This window comes from Ictidomys tridecemlineatus, chromosome 8 (genome assembly GCF_052094955.1).
Source record: "Ictidomys tridecemlineatus isolate mIctTri1 chromosome 8, mIctTri1.hap1, whole genome shotgun sequence".
Lineage (NCBI taxonomy): Eukaryota > Metazoa > Chordata > Mammalia > Rodentia > Sciuridae > Ictidomys > Ictidomys tridecemlineatus.
Window position 1 is genome coordinate 119341814 of NC_135484.1, and position 18628 is coordinate 119360441.

Here is an 18628-nt window from a genome sequence, read left to right on the forward strand (position 1 = left end):
ACGGACTGCTCTCGGCTCCCGGGGCGTCCTGTTGGCCGGCCCGCGCCATTTCTCGCGAGCGTGGCGAGCGCCCTGGCTCCCTAGGCAGGGTTGGGCGGGAAAGCGTGCGCTTCCCCAGGCGGGGCCAGGCCTCCTCTGCCAGGACCCGCCGGCCCGGAAACGCTTGCTGTCACAAAGGGGGGACCACGTGGGCGCCGACTGCCCCAGCGGCGGTCGCGGGAGCTAGGGTCTTCTGGAGAACCGCCTACCATCTGCCCGCCCGACGCCTCCTCCCGGGCCGCCGGCCTGTCCAGCAGCGGCTGGCGCCCGATTTCGAGGGGGATTCCCGACTCAGTCTGACCACCTCCCTCCAGTACGTACACGCGGCCCGAACCTGCGTCCTACCGGACGCGGACCGGCTCCAGCGAAATTCCCACACTCCTGAGGCCGGGCGATCGTGCCCGCCTCATCCGCTCAATTCCAGGTGCTTTCCATTGTCACTCTTCTACTTAGAGCCAGGCCCGTAGGCTCTTGAAACCTCGTCAGACTCCTGCGACAGAGGAACTCCCTTATGGGGTTCCCTCTCTTCAAATATGGGAATTTCAGGATTCCTCAGTCTTCCATCTCTTCTCCTTAGGTTTCTCCAGCTCGTCCGGACCCTCACATAACCATGTCCATCCTCTACGTCTCCCCTCACCCAGATGCCTTCCCCAGCCTTCGAGCCCTCATAGCTGCTCGCTATGGGGAGGCTGGGGAGGGTCCTGGATGGGGAGGAGCCCACCCTCGCATCTGTCTCCAGCCGCCTCCCACCAGCCGCACTCCTTTTCCCCCACCCCGCCTGCCCGCCTTGGAGCAAGGTCCGGGTGGGCTCTGGGTTTGGGGAGCCACAGCTGTGGCCCAGCTGTTGTGGCCAGCAGGCCTGGGGGGACCTGGGGGTAGCCGGGCAGCTGTCCTTGTCCAACAATGGGTCAGTTATGCTGATACAGAGCTGATACCAGCTGCATGTGGGGCAACGCTGCCAGCGCTGGGACTCCGAAGTCCAGCTCAAGACCCCCAGGTGAGTGGGAGGAGAGATGAGGGAAGGGGAAAATTCTGGGGAAGGAAGGACTGGTGGTGTAGTAACCTTGGGCACTTTTTTTTTTTTTTTAATTCTCTGAGCCTTATCTGCATATGTCTATGAAAATGCAAGTTGATGTAATTTGTGTCTCACTAATGTAATGAGGTTAAAAGATGTGTGTGAAGTGCAGCCTTAGTGCCAGGCGTTTTAGTTTCCTAATAAAAATTGGATGGAAAAAAAGTTTGATGAGTCTGAAACTGATGAGGATAAAAGTTACTTTGAATTGTAGGGAAATCCTGGGTGAGGGAAAGATGACAGTTGCTGGGAGGAGATAAAGGAGGAATGAAATAAGGAGGAAAGGAAGTGAGGGAGAAGAGAGATAATCCCACCAGATTGTACCTAAATCCTTCCATTGTAGGGCTGTGTCTTAGTATACTTAAAACTCTGCCTCCTGCAGAGTATTGAGCACATGGTAGACACTCAGTATTTCTCCAATGAATGTGATGTGGACCCTGGCTTGTTCCTTCCTATCCTGATCACCCTATCTAAGATAGAGTCTCTCTGTCCTGCAAAACCCTGTTATCTTCAGCCTGCTTATTTGCTGATAGGAATTAAGAAAAAAAAAAGGGTAACACATTATATATTTGCTAATTTATCCTTCTCTCAATAGAATATGTTTGTTGATCCCCTGGGACTTGGCAATTGCTAGGGATCAAACCCAGGGCCTAGTGCATGTCAAGCATGTGTTTTATCCACAGCCAGAAATATTTTTCTCCTGACCACTTGAGTGAAAATGTACTGGTCTCAGGTGGTGATTTGTGGGAGTAGAGGGAGGCCAAATGGATCAGGTTGGGGTGGGCGATAAGGTGGGATTAAAGTGAGCTAAGTTCTATCTCACATCCTTTCCCCTTCTTGCAGGCTGCACTGGGGGCCCTGGGCAAGGCCCTGAGCCCCTTGGAGGAGTGGCTTCGGCTGCACACCTACCTGGCTGGGGATGCTCCCACTCTGGCCGACCTGGCGGCTGTGACTGCTTTGCTACTACCCTTCCGATATGTGAGTCATTGGGGCCTAGGGAGGAATAACATTATTTCTCTCAGACTTCATTATAGAGTGATGAAAGACAGTCATTTCTTTTCCCTCCCAGGTCCTGGACCCCTCTGCCCGCCGGATCTGGGGTAATGTGACTCGATGGTTTATCACATGTATTCGGCAGCCAGAATTCCGGGCTGTGCTAGGGGATGTAGTTCTGTATGCAGGGACCAGGTCTCTCTCTCAACAGCCAGGTGAGCAGAGGGAAGGGCTGTGAATATGTGCTCCTCTGGGGCTTTCCATGGAACTTATTTGCTTTTTTCTGTTAGGAATAACTAAATCACTGGATTAGGGGCCTGTTGGCAGGCAGGGGTGGGCGGGATATGGTGGGAGGTCAGTGCAAGGGAGCATTTATGCAATTGAAGTAGTTCTTCTGAAACACAGTAGCACTGTTCACAGAGGATCCAGGTTCACTTCTGAATTTCTGTGCTTCTCTCCAGGACCTGAGAGAGACCCTGCACCCCCAAAGACAGCTGCTCAACTCAAGAAAGAGGCAAAGAAGCGGGAAAAATTAGAGAAATTCCAGCAGAAGCAGAAGATCCAACAGCAGCAGCCACCCCCAGGGGAGGTGAGAGGCTAAGGGTGGAGCTAGAAGAAGGGTTTGTGCTATGGTGGGTGGCTGATGTCTGGGCCTCTATCTTTTCTCTCCCAAGCAGAAGAAACCAAAAGCAGAGAAAAAGGAGAAACGGGATCCTGGGGTCATTACTTATGACCTCCCAACCCCACCTGGGGAAAAGAAAGGTACCAGGAGAGGGAAGGGGAGGAGACCCCCACACACTCCGCAACTGAAAAAGATTCTTCCTGGTTTTTACTCCTTTTTCACTGTCCTGGCTCTTTGCACTTTGCTTGGTAAGGGTTTGCAGGGAATGCTGATGCCTGTTCTGTGATGTGTCCTGCTCCATCTGTGCTGCCCCATTCCTTCCTGGCCATTCTTTGAGCACCCCCATCCTTTCCCTAGATGTCAATGCCAATATGCCAGATTCCTACAGTCCTCAGTATGTGGAGGCTGCCTGGTATCCTTGGTGGGAGAAGCAGGGCTTCTTCAAGCCAGAGTACGGGGTGAGTGGGCGCTGCTCCCCAAGCCCCTGAGGGGGATGGGGAAGGGAAGGGCTAAAGGATTCATTGCCTGGGAGGGAGCCAGGTGAGGTGACTTAAAGCCTTAGCACGTGCCCATCTTTTCCACTGTCAGCGTCCTAGCGTGTCAACACCAAATTCCCGAGGGGTCTTCATGATGTGCATCCCACCCCCCAATGTGACAGGCTCCCTGCATCTGGGCCATGCACTCACCAACGCCATCCAGGATTCCCTGACTCGATGGTGAGCTCCTGGCTATACCTCCAGATGGTTCCTTCTGCCCTCCCTGCCTTTCTTCACTTCTCAGACTTTTCCCTCTGGCATCTCATGTTGGCCCTAATCTGTCCCCCAGTGTCATTATACTTCTCTGTCCTTGTCACTTCCATCTGATCCTTTAGCATCCTAGTAAAGTAATCCCATCTTGCACCTCATTTATAGGTTCCTTCCTATCCCTTTTTTTTTGGACCAGGACATGTTAGGAATTTGCATGGGGAGGGGGGAAGTTTATTTGTTTTGGTACAGGGAATTGAATCCAGGGGCTGTTTACCACTGAGCTACATCCTCAGTCCTTTTTATTTTATTTGTTTATTCCTTTTTTTGAACCCAGGAGTGTTTAACTACTGAACCATAGCCCCAGCCTTTTTAACTTTTTATTTTGTGACAGGGTCTCACTAAAATGCTTAGTAAGTTGCTGAGGCTGGCTTTGAACTTATGATCCTCCAGCCTCAGCCTCTCAAGCCACTGGGATTACAGGTGTGCACCACTGCACACAACTTTATTTTCTTATTTTGAGACAGATCTTACTTAGTTATTGAGGACCTTACTAAATTGCTGAGTCAAAATTGCAATCCTTCTGCCTCAGCCTCCCAAGTTAGTGGGATTGTAGGCATGTGCCACTGTGCCCAATTCCTAGACATTTCTTTTAAGACAAGGTCTCACCATGTTGCCTAGTCTAGCCTTGAACTTATGGTCCTCCTGGCTCAGCTTCCTATGCAGCTGGGAATATAGGCATGTGCCACCATGTTTGGCTACTTCTGTCTTTTAATAGAAAGGGTGCACATAAAACGTTATTTTAAAATGTTTTTCTTACACTTAACAATTTCTCTTAGAAATCTTTTTTTTTGGTACCAGGGATTGAACTCAGGGGTACTTAACCACTGAGCCACATCCCTAGCCCAGTTTTTTTAAAGACAGTGTCTCACTGAGTTGCTTAGTGCTTCATTGTTGCTGAGGCTGGCTTTGAACTTGTGATCCTCCCTGTCTCAGCCTCCCAAACTGCTGGGATTACAGGCGTGCTCCACTACATCCGGCTCTTGGAAATCTTTTCTTGTCCCATTCTTGTTTTTTTTTTTTTTTTTTTGGTACTAAGGATTGAACCCAAGGGTACTTAATCATTGAGCCATATCCCCAGTCCTTTTTTATATTTTATTTAGAGAGAAGGTCTTGCTGAATTGCCAAGTGCCTTGCTAAATTGCTGAGGCTGGCTTTGAACTCCTGTCTCAGCCCAAGTTGCTGGGATTACAGGTGTGCATCACCGCGACTGGCTGTCCCATTCTTTTTTTTTTTTTTTTTTTTAAAGAGAGAGTGAGAGAGAGAGAATTTTTAATATTTATTTTTTAGTTCTCGGCGGACACAACATCTTTTGTTGGTATGTGGTGCTGAGGATTGAACCCGGGCCGCACGCATGCCAGGTGAGCGTGCTACCGCTTGAGCCACATCCCCAACCCAATAATTTTCTTTTTTTTTTTTAATATTTATTTTTTAGCTTTTCGGCGGACACAACATCTTTGTTTGTATGTGGCCATTCTATTTAATTCCTCTATAGTATTCCATAGTTTGGGTGTACTATAGTGGAATCACTTTTTTATTGATGATTATTCCTAGTTTTCATCTGATGAAAACCTTGCTCAATATGTTTGGCATGTACTCTACCACTGAGTTAGATGCCCATTCCTGTTTTATTATATTGAATTATTTGATATGTGTAGAACTTGTTTTTGTGAATATTGGAAAGTAGGCAGGGCTGGAGTTGTGGCTCAGCAGCAGAGTGCTCGCCTAGCACATGTGAGGCCCTGGGTTTGATCCTCAGCACCACATAAAAATAAATAAAATAGAAGTATTGTGTCCAACAAAAAAAATAAATATTTTACAAAAAAAAAAAAGAAGAAGAAGAAAGTAGGCACACTTTTTCAAATAATTGGCTTATTAGCCTAAATAAGTTTATAAATAATTTATTCTTATCCTGCAGATGTGAAATGCTACCTTTCACAAGTGCTGAGTTTGCTTGGATCTGTTTCCTGACACTGTTTTTTTTACCCCTAATCTATCATTTTGTTTCTATGTGGTAACTTACTCTCATAATCATAACTTTCTCATGTCTTGCTGTCTAGTTGGGCAAGAGCCTCCTCTTGGGTTCTTTTTCCAGATTGCCTTCACTATTCTTTCCAGTCTTGAGAATTAGGGTGTTTCCAGCTCTACCTTGCTTCTTTCCCAAGCATCTCTCAACTCCTTGCCTGGAAGCCTTTGCTTCATTTGGTGCCAGCCCAGCTCATCCTTTGACCCTCATGCCCTCCCAACAGGCACCGCATGCGTGGGGAGACCACCCTGTGGAACCCAGGCTGTGACCACGCAGGCATTGCCACCCAGGTGGTGGTGGAGAAGAAACTGTGGCGGGAGCGGGGACTGAGCCGACACCAGCTAGGCCGAGAGGCCTTTCTGCAGGAGGTCTGGAAGTGGAAGGAAGAGTGAGTATGTAGCATCCCCATGGGAATCACAGCCCTGCTTCCCTCTCCCCTCCCTACCCAGAAAAGACCTCTGTTACCTGGGATCCTTGGCTGCAGGTTCAAATCCTTTCACCGAAACAGAGGGTCATTTGGCTCCAGGACCCAGATCAGTTTCAGAAGGATGAGTGATCCCATGCTGCTCCATCTGCTACCCATGTCTCCCTCCAGTCCATGCCTGAGTGTTGATCCCTGCCCATCTGTCTACTTCTAGGAAAGGTGACCGGATTTACCATCAGTTGAAGAAACTTGGCAGCTCCTTGGACTGGGATCGAGCCTGTTTCACCATGGACCCTGTGCGCAGGAGGGGTCTCAGGACTTGGGTGGGAGTGGGCAGCTCCCCAGGGTAGGTCACTCATAGAAGAGAGCACACATTGCATCCTTCTCCCAGGAAGTGAGCCCAGTCCTAGGATACCACTGAGGCCTCAGCTACAAACGCCACTTTCTGGCCCCCCTCACAGCCCTTCTTATTCTCTGTTCTTATCCTGGAACTCCATGGATAAATTTGGCCTTCTTATTTGGCCTCCTTTTCCCATGGATCCTGAACTCCTGATGTGCTTTGTACCAGCACCTGATCCCCATCCAAGTGGTTCCCTTGCCATTTCCAACATCATCAGGCTTGTTGCCTGCTGTTGAGTTCAATAGTCCTGTTTCTCTCTCAAGAATACTACTTTTCTCTTCAAGGGGTCCTGACTGGTGGGACTCTGGACAAGCCAGATCCTGCTGCCTTGGATGTGTGCCTAACCTTCGGGCTCATGATCCAACTTTCTGACTTACCCTTGCTTCACCCCAGAAATTGTCAGCAGCTGTGACAGAGGCTTTTGTCCGACTTCATGAGGAAGGTGTCATCTACCGCAGTACCCGCCTCGTCAACTGGTCCTGTACCCTCAACTCTGCCATCTCTGACATTGAGGTACACCCACATCCCTTCAGCCTGTCTCCCATCAGCAGTACAGCCCCAGCCCTATCCCCTAGGCCAAATCTCTAACTACCCCTCTTGCAGGTGGATAAGAAGGAGCTGACAGGTCGCACCCTGCTCTCTGTTCCTGGTTATAAGGAAAAAGTGGAGTTTGGGGTCCTCATCTCCTTTGCCTACAAGGTCCAAGGCTCAGGTGAGAGTCAAGGACACTAGGATTCTGGGCCAGTTGAGTAGGGGGGCAAGAAGGGGCCAGGGTTGAGACCATAAAGCCTCTGTCACCACAGACAGCGATGAAGAGGTGGTGGTGGCAACAACTCGGATTGAGACTATGCTGGGAGATGTGGCTGTAGCTGTGCACCCCAAAGATCCCAGATACCAGGTAGGATGGAAGCACTGCCTATAATTGGGGGGGAAGAATTCTGACGTAAAAGGGATTCCCATGCTTATGGGTGTGGAGGGTAGGGATTAATGCTTATGACTGACAACCAGGGAAATTAAGTTAAAACCTCATCTTCTGGCTCCTTTTCCAACCCTGAAGATGGAGCCATCATTGAACATTTTGGGGGAGTTTGGATCAGTTAAGGACCTGGGTAGGAGAGATTCAGGTCTAGCCCTTGTACATTTTGACATTTTCCTCTGTCCCAAGCACCTTAAGGGAAAGAGTGTGATCCATCCATTTCTGTCTCGGAGCCTTCCTATTGTCTTTGATGATTTTGTGGACATGGAATTTGGCACAGGTAAGCAAAGGGCTGGTCCTGTGGGAAGAGGAAAAGACTAGAGCCCCACAAGGCTCTCTCAACCACCTTCATCTTTCTTGGAAAAAAAAGAAAACAATCTAATCAAAGAGGCAGGACTTGGGTTCTCTCAGTAGACCATATTAGGGAGGCAGGGGCTAGGGTGATCTGAGAGCCACATCCCTCAACACAAGGGATGAATGTGGAAAGAAACTCCACAGAGTCCCTTGGGACCCTGGCGCTTCTCTTATACTTCAGGTGCGGTGAAGATCACCCCTGCACATGACCAGAATGACTATGAAGTTGGGCAGCGTCATGGGCTGGAGGCCATCAGTATCATGGATTCTCATGGGGCCCTTGTCAATGTACCCCCACCTTTCCTGGTGAGGCTGCCTGGGGTGTGGTGTCCCTGGTTGAAGGAAGTTGGGGAATGCCTAGGCATCACCATGATGAGGCCTTTTTCCTACTCAGGGCCTGCCCAGATTTGACGCCAGAAAGGCAGTTCTGGCAGCACTGAAAGAGCGAGGACTGTTTCGTGGCATTGAGGACAACCCCATGGTGGTGCCACTTTGCAAGTGAGGGTGGGGACCAGGTATGGTGGGAAGTGGGGAGCTCCTTCAGGTGCTCAATGCTTGGCCTCCTCACCTCACTTGCACCCCCAGCCGTTCCAAGGATGTAGTGGAACCTCTGCTAAGGCCACAGTGGTATGTGCGCTGCGGGGAGATGGCCCAGGCTGCCAGTGCTGCTGTGACCCGGGGAGACCTCCGCATTCTGCCTGAGACCCATCAACGGACGTGGCATTCCTGGATGGACAATATCCGGTGTGTAGGGCCCCTCAGTGTGAGGTAGCTGGCTGAGGAACATGGGAAGGGACACTTGCAGGCCTCCCTGACACTCTCCCCACCACTGGCCATTTGCAGGGACTGGTGCATTTCCCGGCAATTGTGGTGGGGCCATCGCATCCCAGCCTACTTCGTCACTGTCAATGACCCAGCGGTACCTCCTGGGGAGGTAAGGATGGGCCAGAGCTAGGTGTCTGGGGAACTGGGTTTGTTGGGCCCTGGGTTGGGGAGTGGTTGGGGCAAGGCAGAGACACCCCATGGGAACTCCTGCCTTTGGCAGGACCCCGATGGGCGGTACTGGGTGAGTGGACGCAGTGAGGAGGAGGCCCGAGAAAAAGCAGCCAAGGAGTTTGGAGTGTCACCTGATAAGATTAGCCTCCAGCAAGGCAAGAAGGGGCCTTGGGGGTGAGTTGGCAGAGCTGGAGCTCTGACCCTTAGGTCCATTTCCTCTGACCTCTGACCTTTGGCTTCCCTCAGATGAGGATGTATTGGACACCTGGTTCTCTTCCGGCCTCTTCCCCTTCTCCATTTTGGGCTGGCCCAACCAGGTGTGTTCCTGGGGCTAGACTAGGGTGGGTTGTGGTCTTGAAAGAGGGTACTTGGCTCTCGTTCACACCTTGGTCTGCCCGCAGTCAGAAGATTTGAGTGTGTTCTACCCAGGGACTCTGCTGGAGACGGGTCACGACATCCTCTTCTTCTGGGTGGCTCGAATGGTCATGCTTGGCTTGAAACTTACCGGCAGGCTGCCTTTCAGAGAGGTGTGAAGATGGCCAAGACCCTCCCACTTTCCTCCCTCTTCCTGTCCCTTTATGCTGCAGCTCAGGCTCAGCCCAGGCAGCTGTGGATGGGCCTGGTCCCAATGGGTGGGGTCGAAATCCAGCCTGGGCTCCACTTAGTGATTTCTGTGCTTTGGCTTAGGGCTTTCTCTTTCCAGAGGAGAATGAGCTTCTACTGATTTATTTGCTGAATGAGTTGATGGGGATAACTCAGTGGGATCTAAGGTGGGGCAGACCCTGGTAGGGGGCATTGATGCTATGAGAGGGACTGAACTTCACTGTTCTTCTTGCCTCCTGCCCGTCAGGTCTACCTCCATGCCATTGTGCGTGATGCTCATGGACGAAAGATGAGCAAGTCTCTAGGCAATGTCATTGACCCCCTGGATGTCATCCACGGAGTCTCCCTGCAGGTAGGACTGGGTCTTGGACCATTGGGAATAATTAGCTCTGGGGCTGTGACCACGACTATCTAACTATTCCTCCTCTATTGTCAGGGTCTCCATGACCAATTACTGAACAGCAACCTGGACCCTAGTGAGGTGGAGAAGGCCAAGGAAGGGCAGGTACAGAAGGCAGGGCCTTGGGGTGGAGCCTGAGTAGAATGTGGGCAGGGCTGACAGGAGGCTCCTCCATCTGCCTGCTCCCACAGAAGGCAGACTTTCCCATGGGGATTCCTGAGTGTGGCACTGATGCTCTCCGGTTTGGACTCTGCGCTTACACATCCCAGGGTATGGCCTTCATGCCTCCTTCCCAGAGGCCCACTCTCTCCTCTGCCCTGGGCTTCTGGAGAGCCTGGGCCAAGAAGAATAGTGAGGACTCTCATTTTATCCCTCACCTAGGTCGTGACATCAACCTTGATGTGAACCGAATATTGGGTTACCGCCATTTCTGCAACAAGCTCTGGAATGCCACCAAGTTTGCTCTCCGAGGCCTTGGGAAGGGTTTTGTGCCCTCACCTACCTCCAAGGTGAGGGCCTGGTGGGCAGTGAATACGTACCCACATAGACTATGCCCCTTTTCCTCAGCTATCAAGCATAGTTGTGCGAGGATTGCAGCTGTAGGATCAGGAACCCAAGCCCCAGTCCGTGAGGGTCCTCTTTGTAGCTAGGGAACAGAGACAGACAGATAGTAACAGGTATTAGGGTCATCCCTGAGGTGGCTGGAAACCTGTTTGTTTTTCCCAGACACTGGGCACATGCTCAGTTACTTCTGGAATGGAGACTTACCATGATTCCTACCATTGTGGGGTTCAGGCTCCTCCCTCCATATGGTGGCTTGTTGGCTGATATACCCCTTTCCCCCAAGCCTGGAGGCCACGAGAGCCTGGTAGACCGCTGGATTCGCAGTCGCCTGGCTGAGGCTGTGAGGCTCAGCAATGAAGGTTTCCAGGCCTATGATTTCCCAGCTGTCACCACCGCCCAGTACAGCTTCTGGCTCTATGAGCTCTGTGACGTCTACTTGGTAAGAAGAAACTGAGGTGGGGTAGGGCATGGGGGTTGCTGAGCTCTGGGACCAGCTCTGTCACTGGTTAGTTGTGAGATCTAAGCCAATCCATTCCTTTGCCAGTCCTTAGAGTCACGTGAGGGCTTGAGGCTCGATCTCCAATCTGAGCTTTGTACCTCCCTATCCCCTAGGAGTGCCTAAAACCTGTCCTGAATGGAGTGGACCAGGTGGCAGCTGAATGTGCCCGCCAGACCCTTTACACCTGCCTAGATGTTGGCCTGCGGCTGCTCTCACCCTTCATGCCCTTTGTGACAGAGGAACTCTACCAGAGGCTGCCCCGGAGGACCCCACAAGCTCCAGCTAGTCTTTGTGTTACCCCCTACCCAGAGCCTGCAGAGGTATGGGGTATGGTCTGGAGGGGACTCGGGCTCACCCCCAGGCCTCCCTCACCTCCTCCTCCATCCCACAGTGCTCCTGGAAAGACCCTGAGGCAGAAGCTGCCCTTGAGCTGGCGCTAAGCATCACCCGAGTTGTGCGCTCCCTGCGTGCAGACTACAACCTAACCCGGATTCGGCCCGACTGTGAGCCTCAGGCCCTTATGTCTACCTTGCCCCACTATCCCCAGCCCACTCTAGGAAACCAGTGTCCAGCTGTGGCTGTCTAGTCTCCTGTCTCCTCGTGGCCAGATCTCACCTTCCTTTCTCCCTTGTAGGTTTCCTGGAAGTGGCTGATGAGGCCACAGGCACTCTTGCATCGGCAGTGTCAGGCTACGTGCAGACACTAGCCAGTGCGGGTGTGGTGGCTGTCCTGGCGTTGGGGGCTCCTGCACCACAAGGCTGCGCAGTGGCCCTGGCCTCTGACCGATGCTCAATCCACCTGCAGCTGCAGGGCCTGGTGGACCCAGCCCGGGAGCTGGGCAAGCTGCAGGCTAAGCGAAGTGAGGCCCAACGGCAGGCCCAGCGTCTGCGGGAGCGACGTGCTGCCTCGGGCTACTCTGTCAAGGTGCCCCTCGAAGTCCAGGAGGCAGACGAAGCCAAGGTTTGTGGTGTGGGTGGGCATTTCCCACACCGTCAGCTCCATCTATCCCCAGGCCCCTTGAGCAGTGACCATGCAGCCCCTTCCCTATATACATAAGAAACCACTGTGGGTAAAGGACCCAATGCAAGGTTACATGGCAGGTTGGAGAGAGAGGCAGACTTAGAATCAGGCATCCTGTTTCCCAGTTAGACCCTGGTAACCCTATCCAGCTCCCAGAACGTAGAAACCCACATCTTGGGGTTGGACTTGGCACCCACGTGCAGTTAAGGAGCCCCAGGTCTAGCACCTACTTCTACTTCTGTAGCTCACTGGGCTGACTTCAGAAAGTCAGGATCATCTCCTGGTGTGAAGCCCCTCTGCAGACCCTCTGCAGCTAAGATCCCTCCAGGGAACGGCAGTGGGTAAACTACACAGACCAGAGAAAAACAGTCCTGAACCTAAGAGCAAGGGTGTTGGCTGACAGGTTTATCTCACTCAACTCATCCAGCACTCTGTGAATAGGCAGCATTACCGTTTGGGTTACCACCTCCAACAGGTAACATGATTTCCTGTCAGCCTGTGCTTTCCTGCCTGGGTGAGGGTGCTGAACAGGGTGTGTGGGCTCTGAATCCCTTCAACCTTGGTTACTAAGGACTATAAGAAAAGGGAAGATCTACATGGCAGGGTCCTGGTGGAAGAGAGTGGGGAGGTGCTGGTGAGAAGACTGGAATTGGGGAGAAGGTGACAGCCAAGCACACAGACCTGGAACTCCTCCCTGCTAGTGATTCTCACCCATCTTTCCAGCTTGAACCCTTTGCTATCCTGGTGTTCAGGTCTTCTCCTTTGGCCTGGGTCCTCACCTCTTCCCCTCATTCCATCTCTAGCTCCAACAGACAGAGGCAGAGCTCAGGAAGATGGATGAGGCTATCACCCTATTCCAGAAGATGCTGTGACACCCAACTTCAATCCTCACAGCCCACCATGGGATGGCAGCAATAAAATATTTTGCCACAAACTCATCTCTTATCTGTGAATGTGGTGGGGGTAGGAGTGGGTGCAGAGGGCTGGGTTCCTAAGGCCTCAAAGACTGCTGGTGTAGCTGCAGGCTGGGAGCCAGGCAGGTCCTGGTGGGCAGAAGGGTGCGTCTGGGTCTGTCCTTGGCACCTCGCCAGGCCTGAGTCATGCTGCTTGCTCCCTTCCTCCTTCCCAGCTCTTCTCACCTCCGCATTGCAGCTGGAGAAAGCCAGCACTGGTGCCGCCCTGCTGCCGGCCTCTGCTTGTGGCCCTGGGCAGGTCATGAGTAGAGGGCCAGGGGCTGTCTGTCCTGCCCCCTGTCTCCTGGGGCCTCCCTCCCCCTCCACAGAGGCCTGGTTAATTATAACTCTGACCTAAGTGCCCTGTGACGCCACATCCAAGCTAGTCCTGCTCAGGAGACCCAGCAACCAGGTAGGGGAGAGGCCTGAGAGGAAATTCTGATTCCTTATGCATGGGGGTGTTCCTGGGGCAGGGCTGGGAACTTGGCTGGGACTGTGAGAGAACCTGGGGAAGGAGCTTTGGACCCCATTCCTTTCAGATCTGTGGGTTTGATAAGGCCCTCAATCTATCTGGGTGACAGTAGGGAAGCCAGCCTGGAACAAATGAGGCATTTAGCCAAAATGAAAGGAGGTGACTAAAGCAGGTGCCCGTGGAGACAAATAAACAAAACAGAACAATCAGATTTGCGGTTTCCTCCTCCCTTGAGAGCCTTCTGTCCCCTAGGTCCATGTTTCAGCCATGCTCTCTGCAGAGGTGCCCCTGTCCCACCTGGGCCCCTCAGTGCTGCTTCTGCTACAACTGCTGCTGCCCCCCACTTCGGCCTTTTTTCCCAACATCTGGAGCCTCCTGGCTGCCCCTGGCTCCATCACCCACCAGGACCTGACTGAGGAGGCTGCACTCAATGTCACCCTGCAGCTCTTCCTGGAGCAGCCGCCACCCAACCAGCCCCCACTTCGTCTAGAGGACTACTTGGTAAGCATCATCAGGGCCCCTCACATTCCTGCTAGTTTCCCCAGTTCTCTGGGACTTCTGCTCCCTGAAGACCCTGGTCATAAGAGAAGGAACACTGTTCATTCCCCACTCCACCTGTTCACCTCCCCACTCCACCTCCTTGCAGCAACAATACCTAGTAGTCCTGGTCCTGAAGTTGGGAATCCCCCCTCAGGGAGGTCCAAGGCTACCCACTTTCTCCTCAGGCCCAGTGCTCTCTAATCCACCTATACCAGCCTTGAGTGACAGTGCTGACAATGTGGGCAATAATCCAATTCTAGGGGCTTCCCTGGAGCCCCTGTCCCTTACCACTTTCACCAGGGCCGAACCCTTCTTGCTGATGACCTCTTTGCCGCTTACTTTGGACCTGGGTTTCCTTCCCGGCGGTTCCGAGCAGCCTTAGGCGAGGTGTCCCGTGCCAATGCAGCCCAGGACTTCCTGCCAACTTCCAGGAATGACCCTGACCTGCACTTTGATGCTGAGCGTCTGAGTCAGGGACGCACCCGCTTGATGGGCGCTTTGCAGGAGACATTGGTGGCAGCCAGAGTCCTTGACCACACACTGGCCCGCCAACGCCTAGGGGCTGCGCTTCATGCCTTGCAGGTGAGACAGAGTGGGGGGAATGGCCAGAGGGGTCTTTAGTTTTCCTTTCCTGGTGGACCCTGACCTTAATCATGCCTTGTCTTCCCTTATTCTAGAGGGGTAGGGCACTGTTTGCCAGCACCTGAGGCTCTGTCCTACTTTCCAAACCAGTAGTGTTTTCTGGGGGGCCACTATGGCTGGAGAAAAGGGAGGGAGAGGATAGTAACAAATGGGAGAGGTGAGGGAGGGCAGCTTATCTGTGTGTAGGACCCAGTGGGCCACTGAGAAGCCTTTGGCTTAGACCCCCAAGATGTTCTGGAGAGAAGAAGAGTGGAAGGTGTCTCACAGAAATAGTGGGGTGGGAGGAGACTTTCTGGATGGTAATTTGAAGGAGTGGCATGTTAGAGCTGGATTTCATGACAAGATCAGACCAGTGCTTTGTTCCCTATCTTCCCCCCCCCCCCCCCCTGGGGACCAGGATTTCTATAGTCACAGCAACTGGGTAGAACTGGGGGAGCAGCAGCCACACCCTCACCTCCTCTGGCCACGGCAAGAGCTCTGGAGCCTGGCAGAAGGTATGGCCATGACTTTGTGGTAAAGTGGGAGCTCTCTGAGGTCCCCTAGTTCAACTAAAGACCAGGTCAGTTAAGTGGCTTCACCAGGGTCACATGGGAGAACAGCCAGGACCAGATCTGCAGACTTTAGACTGATCTTTCATGTGGCTTGCTCCTCCACCCCTAAAGGCTCCCATGACCTCTCATAATCCCCCTCAGCCTCTCAGCTAAACTAGGACCCAGAAGCTTCCTCCTGTTCATTATAAGTTTCCTTCCTCACTATAGCTCACAGAAGACAGAATCCCCATACAGTTGATTCTAACACTTCCTGAGTTTTCTAGCACAGCCCCAGTTTCAAACATCCAGTCCTGCTACCAGCCTTGAACTCCAGAATATCTAGCCAGGGTCCCTTTTACCTTATTCCAACCCAGAGCAAGGACTGAAGTTGGGTGGGCAAGGATAAAGTCCTGGGGAAACTGAGGCTTTGGTTCTAGCCCCTGTTTTCTTTTCCCAGTGGGCAATCCTACCTGTTCTAATTGTGAGGAGCTGAGCTGCCCCGGGAATTTGTTGGGCTTCACACTCCTCACCTCTGGCTACTTTGGAACTCATCCCCCGAAACCTCCAGGTACCAGAAAAGAAAGATTCCCAGAAGTAAAGGGAGAAAATCATTTCCTTTGAACACTCACACAGGATTTTAGTCCTGTAGGCTTTTGCGCCATCTGCTGTGGCATAGGAAAGGTTATTGGGAATGGGATGGGTGGGTGAAGGCCTACTGAAGAGGCCATGATCTTTGAGTGGGGAGCAGCTTCTTGCTCCACTTATAGGATTTTTCTTTTGCCTATGGGCAGTGTTGGGAGACTGGCTGGAGGGATCTGGGGATCTGTCATGTGATTAACCCCTCCATGTTTATTCTAGGTTTCCTTCTACAGTGCTTATGCTTTGGTAAGGGATTAGAGGGTCACATCAAGTCTGAAGTCCCCCATTTTCTTAGGAGGCAGTGGGACTTTTTTAAACCTCCACCCTCCAGATCTCTTTCCCCAACCCAGGAAAATGTAGCCATGGAGGCCATTTTGACCAGAGCAGCTCCCAGCCACCCCGGGGTGGCATCAATAAGGATAGCACGTCCCCAGGATTCTCCCCCCACCACATGCTGCATCTCCAGGCTGCAAAACTGGCCCTTCTAGCCTCCATCCAGGCCTTCAGCCTCCTAAGAAGCCGCCTGGGAGACAGCGGTTTCTCCAGGTTAGTGGCCTCCTAGAGGTGGATCCCCTGATGGGTTGGTGCTCCTGGGAGAACTGAAAAACTAGAGGCTGTGGACAAATATGCAGATCCTTCACTGTATTTTTGGCCTGCTCCCCAGGATGCTGGACATCACCCCAGCCTCTAGCCTGAGCTTTGTCCTGGATACCACTGGCAGCATGGGTGAGGAGATCAATGCTGCCAAAATCCAAGCTCGCCACATCATGGAGCAGCGGCAGGGCAGTCCCATGGAGCCTGTCCACTACATTCTGGTGCCTTTCCATGACCCAGGTAACTGAGGTCTGGCCAGGGTAGTGGAGAGAAGGAAAGTCCAGGGCAAGGAATAAAGACCTCTGATGAGGAAGAGGTCTTCATAGTAACTCTTCCTGAATGAATCTCTATGGGATACTTATACCACTTCTGTTTCCAAAATGGCAACACTCTACATAAGTCTAATATACAATCCATGCTTAGGCCTTCTTTACCTTTCTTGCTAATAAGTCATTTTCAACTGTCTATTTCCTACAGACAAAGATTGGGATGAAGATGAGGGGTTGGTGGGTCTGTTCCTTTGGGAAGTATCTGAGATATCTGAGATATCTAGTTATATTCTGTTTTTTTTTTTTTTTCCCCTACTGAACTAGAAGTCTGCCCATCAGGCCTGGGTCTACCAGTCTTACTGTGTTCTTGGGCTGGCCATTTAACCTCCCTTGGCCTCAATTTAATCATCCATAAAGTAGATTTCAACCATACTTTATCCTATCTAACTCCCAGGGTTAATGATCAAATAAAGTGTCTTCTGGGGGGTCTAGGTTTTTAGCTCCATAGTAGAGCACTTGTCCAGCCTGCATGAAACCCTAGGTTCAATCCCATCACTTAAAAAAATATTATAGATACATAACATATACATTTATGCCTCCTAAACTGAGAATTCCCTAAAGGGAAAGTTTGTCTTTTTTCCTTATAAGTCTTAAAGTGACTGGCATTTAATAGGGACTTATTACATGTTTGATGAAGGCAGAATAAATGAATAAGATTTTAGCACTACATCCAGGCACTATTCTAAGATTTACAAAATCAATTCATACAGTCTGCTTAATAAGTTTGTGAGGTAAATACTATTATTTTCTCTGGCTTTTCTGATGAGGAAACTGAGGACCTAATTTTTTGGTTTTTTTTTTTTTTTTTTTTTTTTTTAAGGCAGGCACATATATCCATTAAAGGTCCACTCAAGACCACAGGAAGTGCCACCATTTTAAGGGAGTGGAGACCCACTTTCCCTGCCAGACCCTGCCCTTCTCTTCTGATGAGTATAAGAAGTCATATAGGGCTGGGGTGTGACACAGTAGTAGAGTGCTCACCTTGCATGTGTGAAGCCCTGGGTTTGATCTCCAGCACCACATAAAAATAACTAAATTAAATAAAGGTATCATGTCCATCTACAACTAAAAAAAAATTTTTAAAGTCATATAAATAAAAAAGAATAATCATTCTTTTTTTTTTTTTTTTTTTTTTGGTACCAGTGAATAAACCTACGGTTACTTAACCACTAAGTCACATCCCTAGCCCTTTTTTATATTTTATTTAGAATTAGAAGCAAGGTCTCACTGAGTTGCTTAGGGCATCGCGAAGTTGCTGAGGCTGGCTTTGAACTTGCAATCCTCCTGCCTCGACCTCTGTAGCCACTGGGATTGCAGGTGTACACCACTGCACCCTGCTTTCCTTTCTTTCTTTCTTACTGGGGATTGGACCCAGGGCCTCATGCATGCTAGGCAAGGAATATTGTTATTTCAATATTTGTCTACCCCAGGAGCACAGCAGGCCTCTACTGGGAAAGTGGGCCAGGGTAGGAATAAGGGGAGCTCTTTTCCTACTCACCTCAACGTCCTTTCTTCCTACCCAGAGTTTGGCCCTGTCTTTACAACCAGTGATCCTCACAGCTTCTGGCAGCGACTAAATGAGATCCACGCCTTGGGGGGTGGAGATGAGCCTGAGATGTGCCTATCTGCCCTGGAGGTCTGACCCTTTCCTTTCTCTTCCCCTTCCCACTTGTCGTGCCTTTTCCAGACCCTGCCACCAGAGGGAGGTAGAGTTAGAATCCTCCCCAGCCTCTTCCACTGGACCCCTTCAGAACCTAGCTCTGCTAGCCTCACTCCAAGATTCCAGGGTCATATTCCTTTCTACTCTGTCCTCCCTGGCTCTGTCAACTCCCTGCTGCTGCAATTCTTAACACCAGCCCTTTTCCTCCCTGGCAGCTAGCCCTGCTTCACACACCTCCACTTTCAGACATCTTTGTCTTCACTGATGCCTCCCCCAAGGATGCCTTTCTCACCAACCGGGTGGAATCCCTGAGTCAGGAGCGTCGGTGCAGGGTGAGCACAGCTGGTGGGAGACCCAGTGATAGCCACCCAAGAATAGAGAGACCCTATGACAATAACCTCATAACAACAGTGACACAACACTATGGTGGTCAAACTAGCCATACCTTTAGCAATAGTCCTATCCTTAATACTGCTGA

The 18628-nt window shown here is 51.3% G+C and overlaps 2 protein-coding genes and 1 long non-coding RNA gene across 8 annotated transcripts in view; 2 read left to right on the forward strand and 1 right to left on the reverse strand.

Moving 5' to 3' along the window:
- Positions 1-12725, forward strand: Vars1 (valyl-tRNA synthetase 1). Of its 3 annotated transcripts, none has more exons than XM_013364652.4 (30): positions 1-463; positions 617-1036; positions 1955-2089; positions 2181-2319; positions 2566-2693; positions 2779-2866; positions 3084-3184; positions 3315-3442; positions 5779-5943; positions 6194-6275; positions 6773-6892; positions 6983-7091; positions 7183-7277; positions 7545-7635; positions 7891-8015; positions 8104-8207; positions 8295-8453; positions 8553-8643; positions 8755-8860; positions 8952-9022; positions 9107-9232; positions 9556-9660; positions 9745-9813; positions 9900-9978; positions 10090-10217; positions 10556-10711; positions 10885-11091; positions 11163-11274; positions 11406-11731; positions 12595-12725. In XM_013364652.4, exons 2-30 carry the CDS (start codon positions 650-652, stop codon positions 12661-12663), a joined length of 3801 nt encoding a protein of 1266 aa, XP_013220106.2. In that variant the 5' UTR covers positions 1-463; positions 617-649; the 3' UTR covers positions 12664-12725. The 3 variants fall into 3 exon arrangements, with proteins under 3 accessions (XP_013220106.2, XP_005339037.2, XP_021591395.2); XM_005338980.5 differs by having other exon boundaries at positions 1-352; XM_021735720.3 differs by having other exon boundaries at positions 2-463; positions 2782-2866.
- On the reverse strand, positions 4796-14151 carry LOC144366270 (uncharacterized). The gene is made up of 2 exons (XR_013425284.1): positions 14045-14151; positions 4796-10354 (listed from the first exon to the last, which is right to left on the reverse strand). It is a non-coding gene; the product is annotated as an uncharacterized LOC144366270 (long non-coding RNA).
- The window catches only part of Vwa7 (von Willebrand factor A domain containing 7), a 10266-nt gene continuing 4381 nt past the window's right edge, over positions 12744-18628 (forward strand). For 2 of the 4 annotated variants that reach the window (XM_078020270.1, XM_005338983.5), the window contains exons 1-9: positions 12763-13156; positions 13469-13717; positions 14057-14338; positions 14796-14892; positions 15386-15496; positions 15918-16113; positions 16232-16401; positions 18014-18126; positions 18366-18482. In XM_078020270.1, the coding sequence (XP_077876396.1) occupies positions 13484-13717; positions 14057-14338; positions 14796-14892; positions 15386-15496; positions 15918-16113; positions 16232-16401; positions 18014-18126; positions 18366-18482 (1320 nt within the window). In that variant the 5' untranslated portion in view covers positions 12763-13156; positions 13469-13483. Of the gene's footprint in view, positions 13157-13468; positions 13718-14056; positions 14339-14795; positions 14893-15385; positions 15497-15917; positions 16114-16231; positions 16402-18013; positions 18127-18365; positions 18483-18628 lie in introns of all 4 variants that reach the window. The other 2 variants (XM_078020272.1, XM_078020271.1) reach the window with 2 other exon arrangements.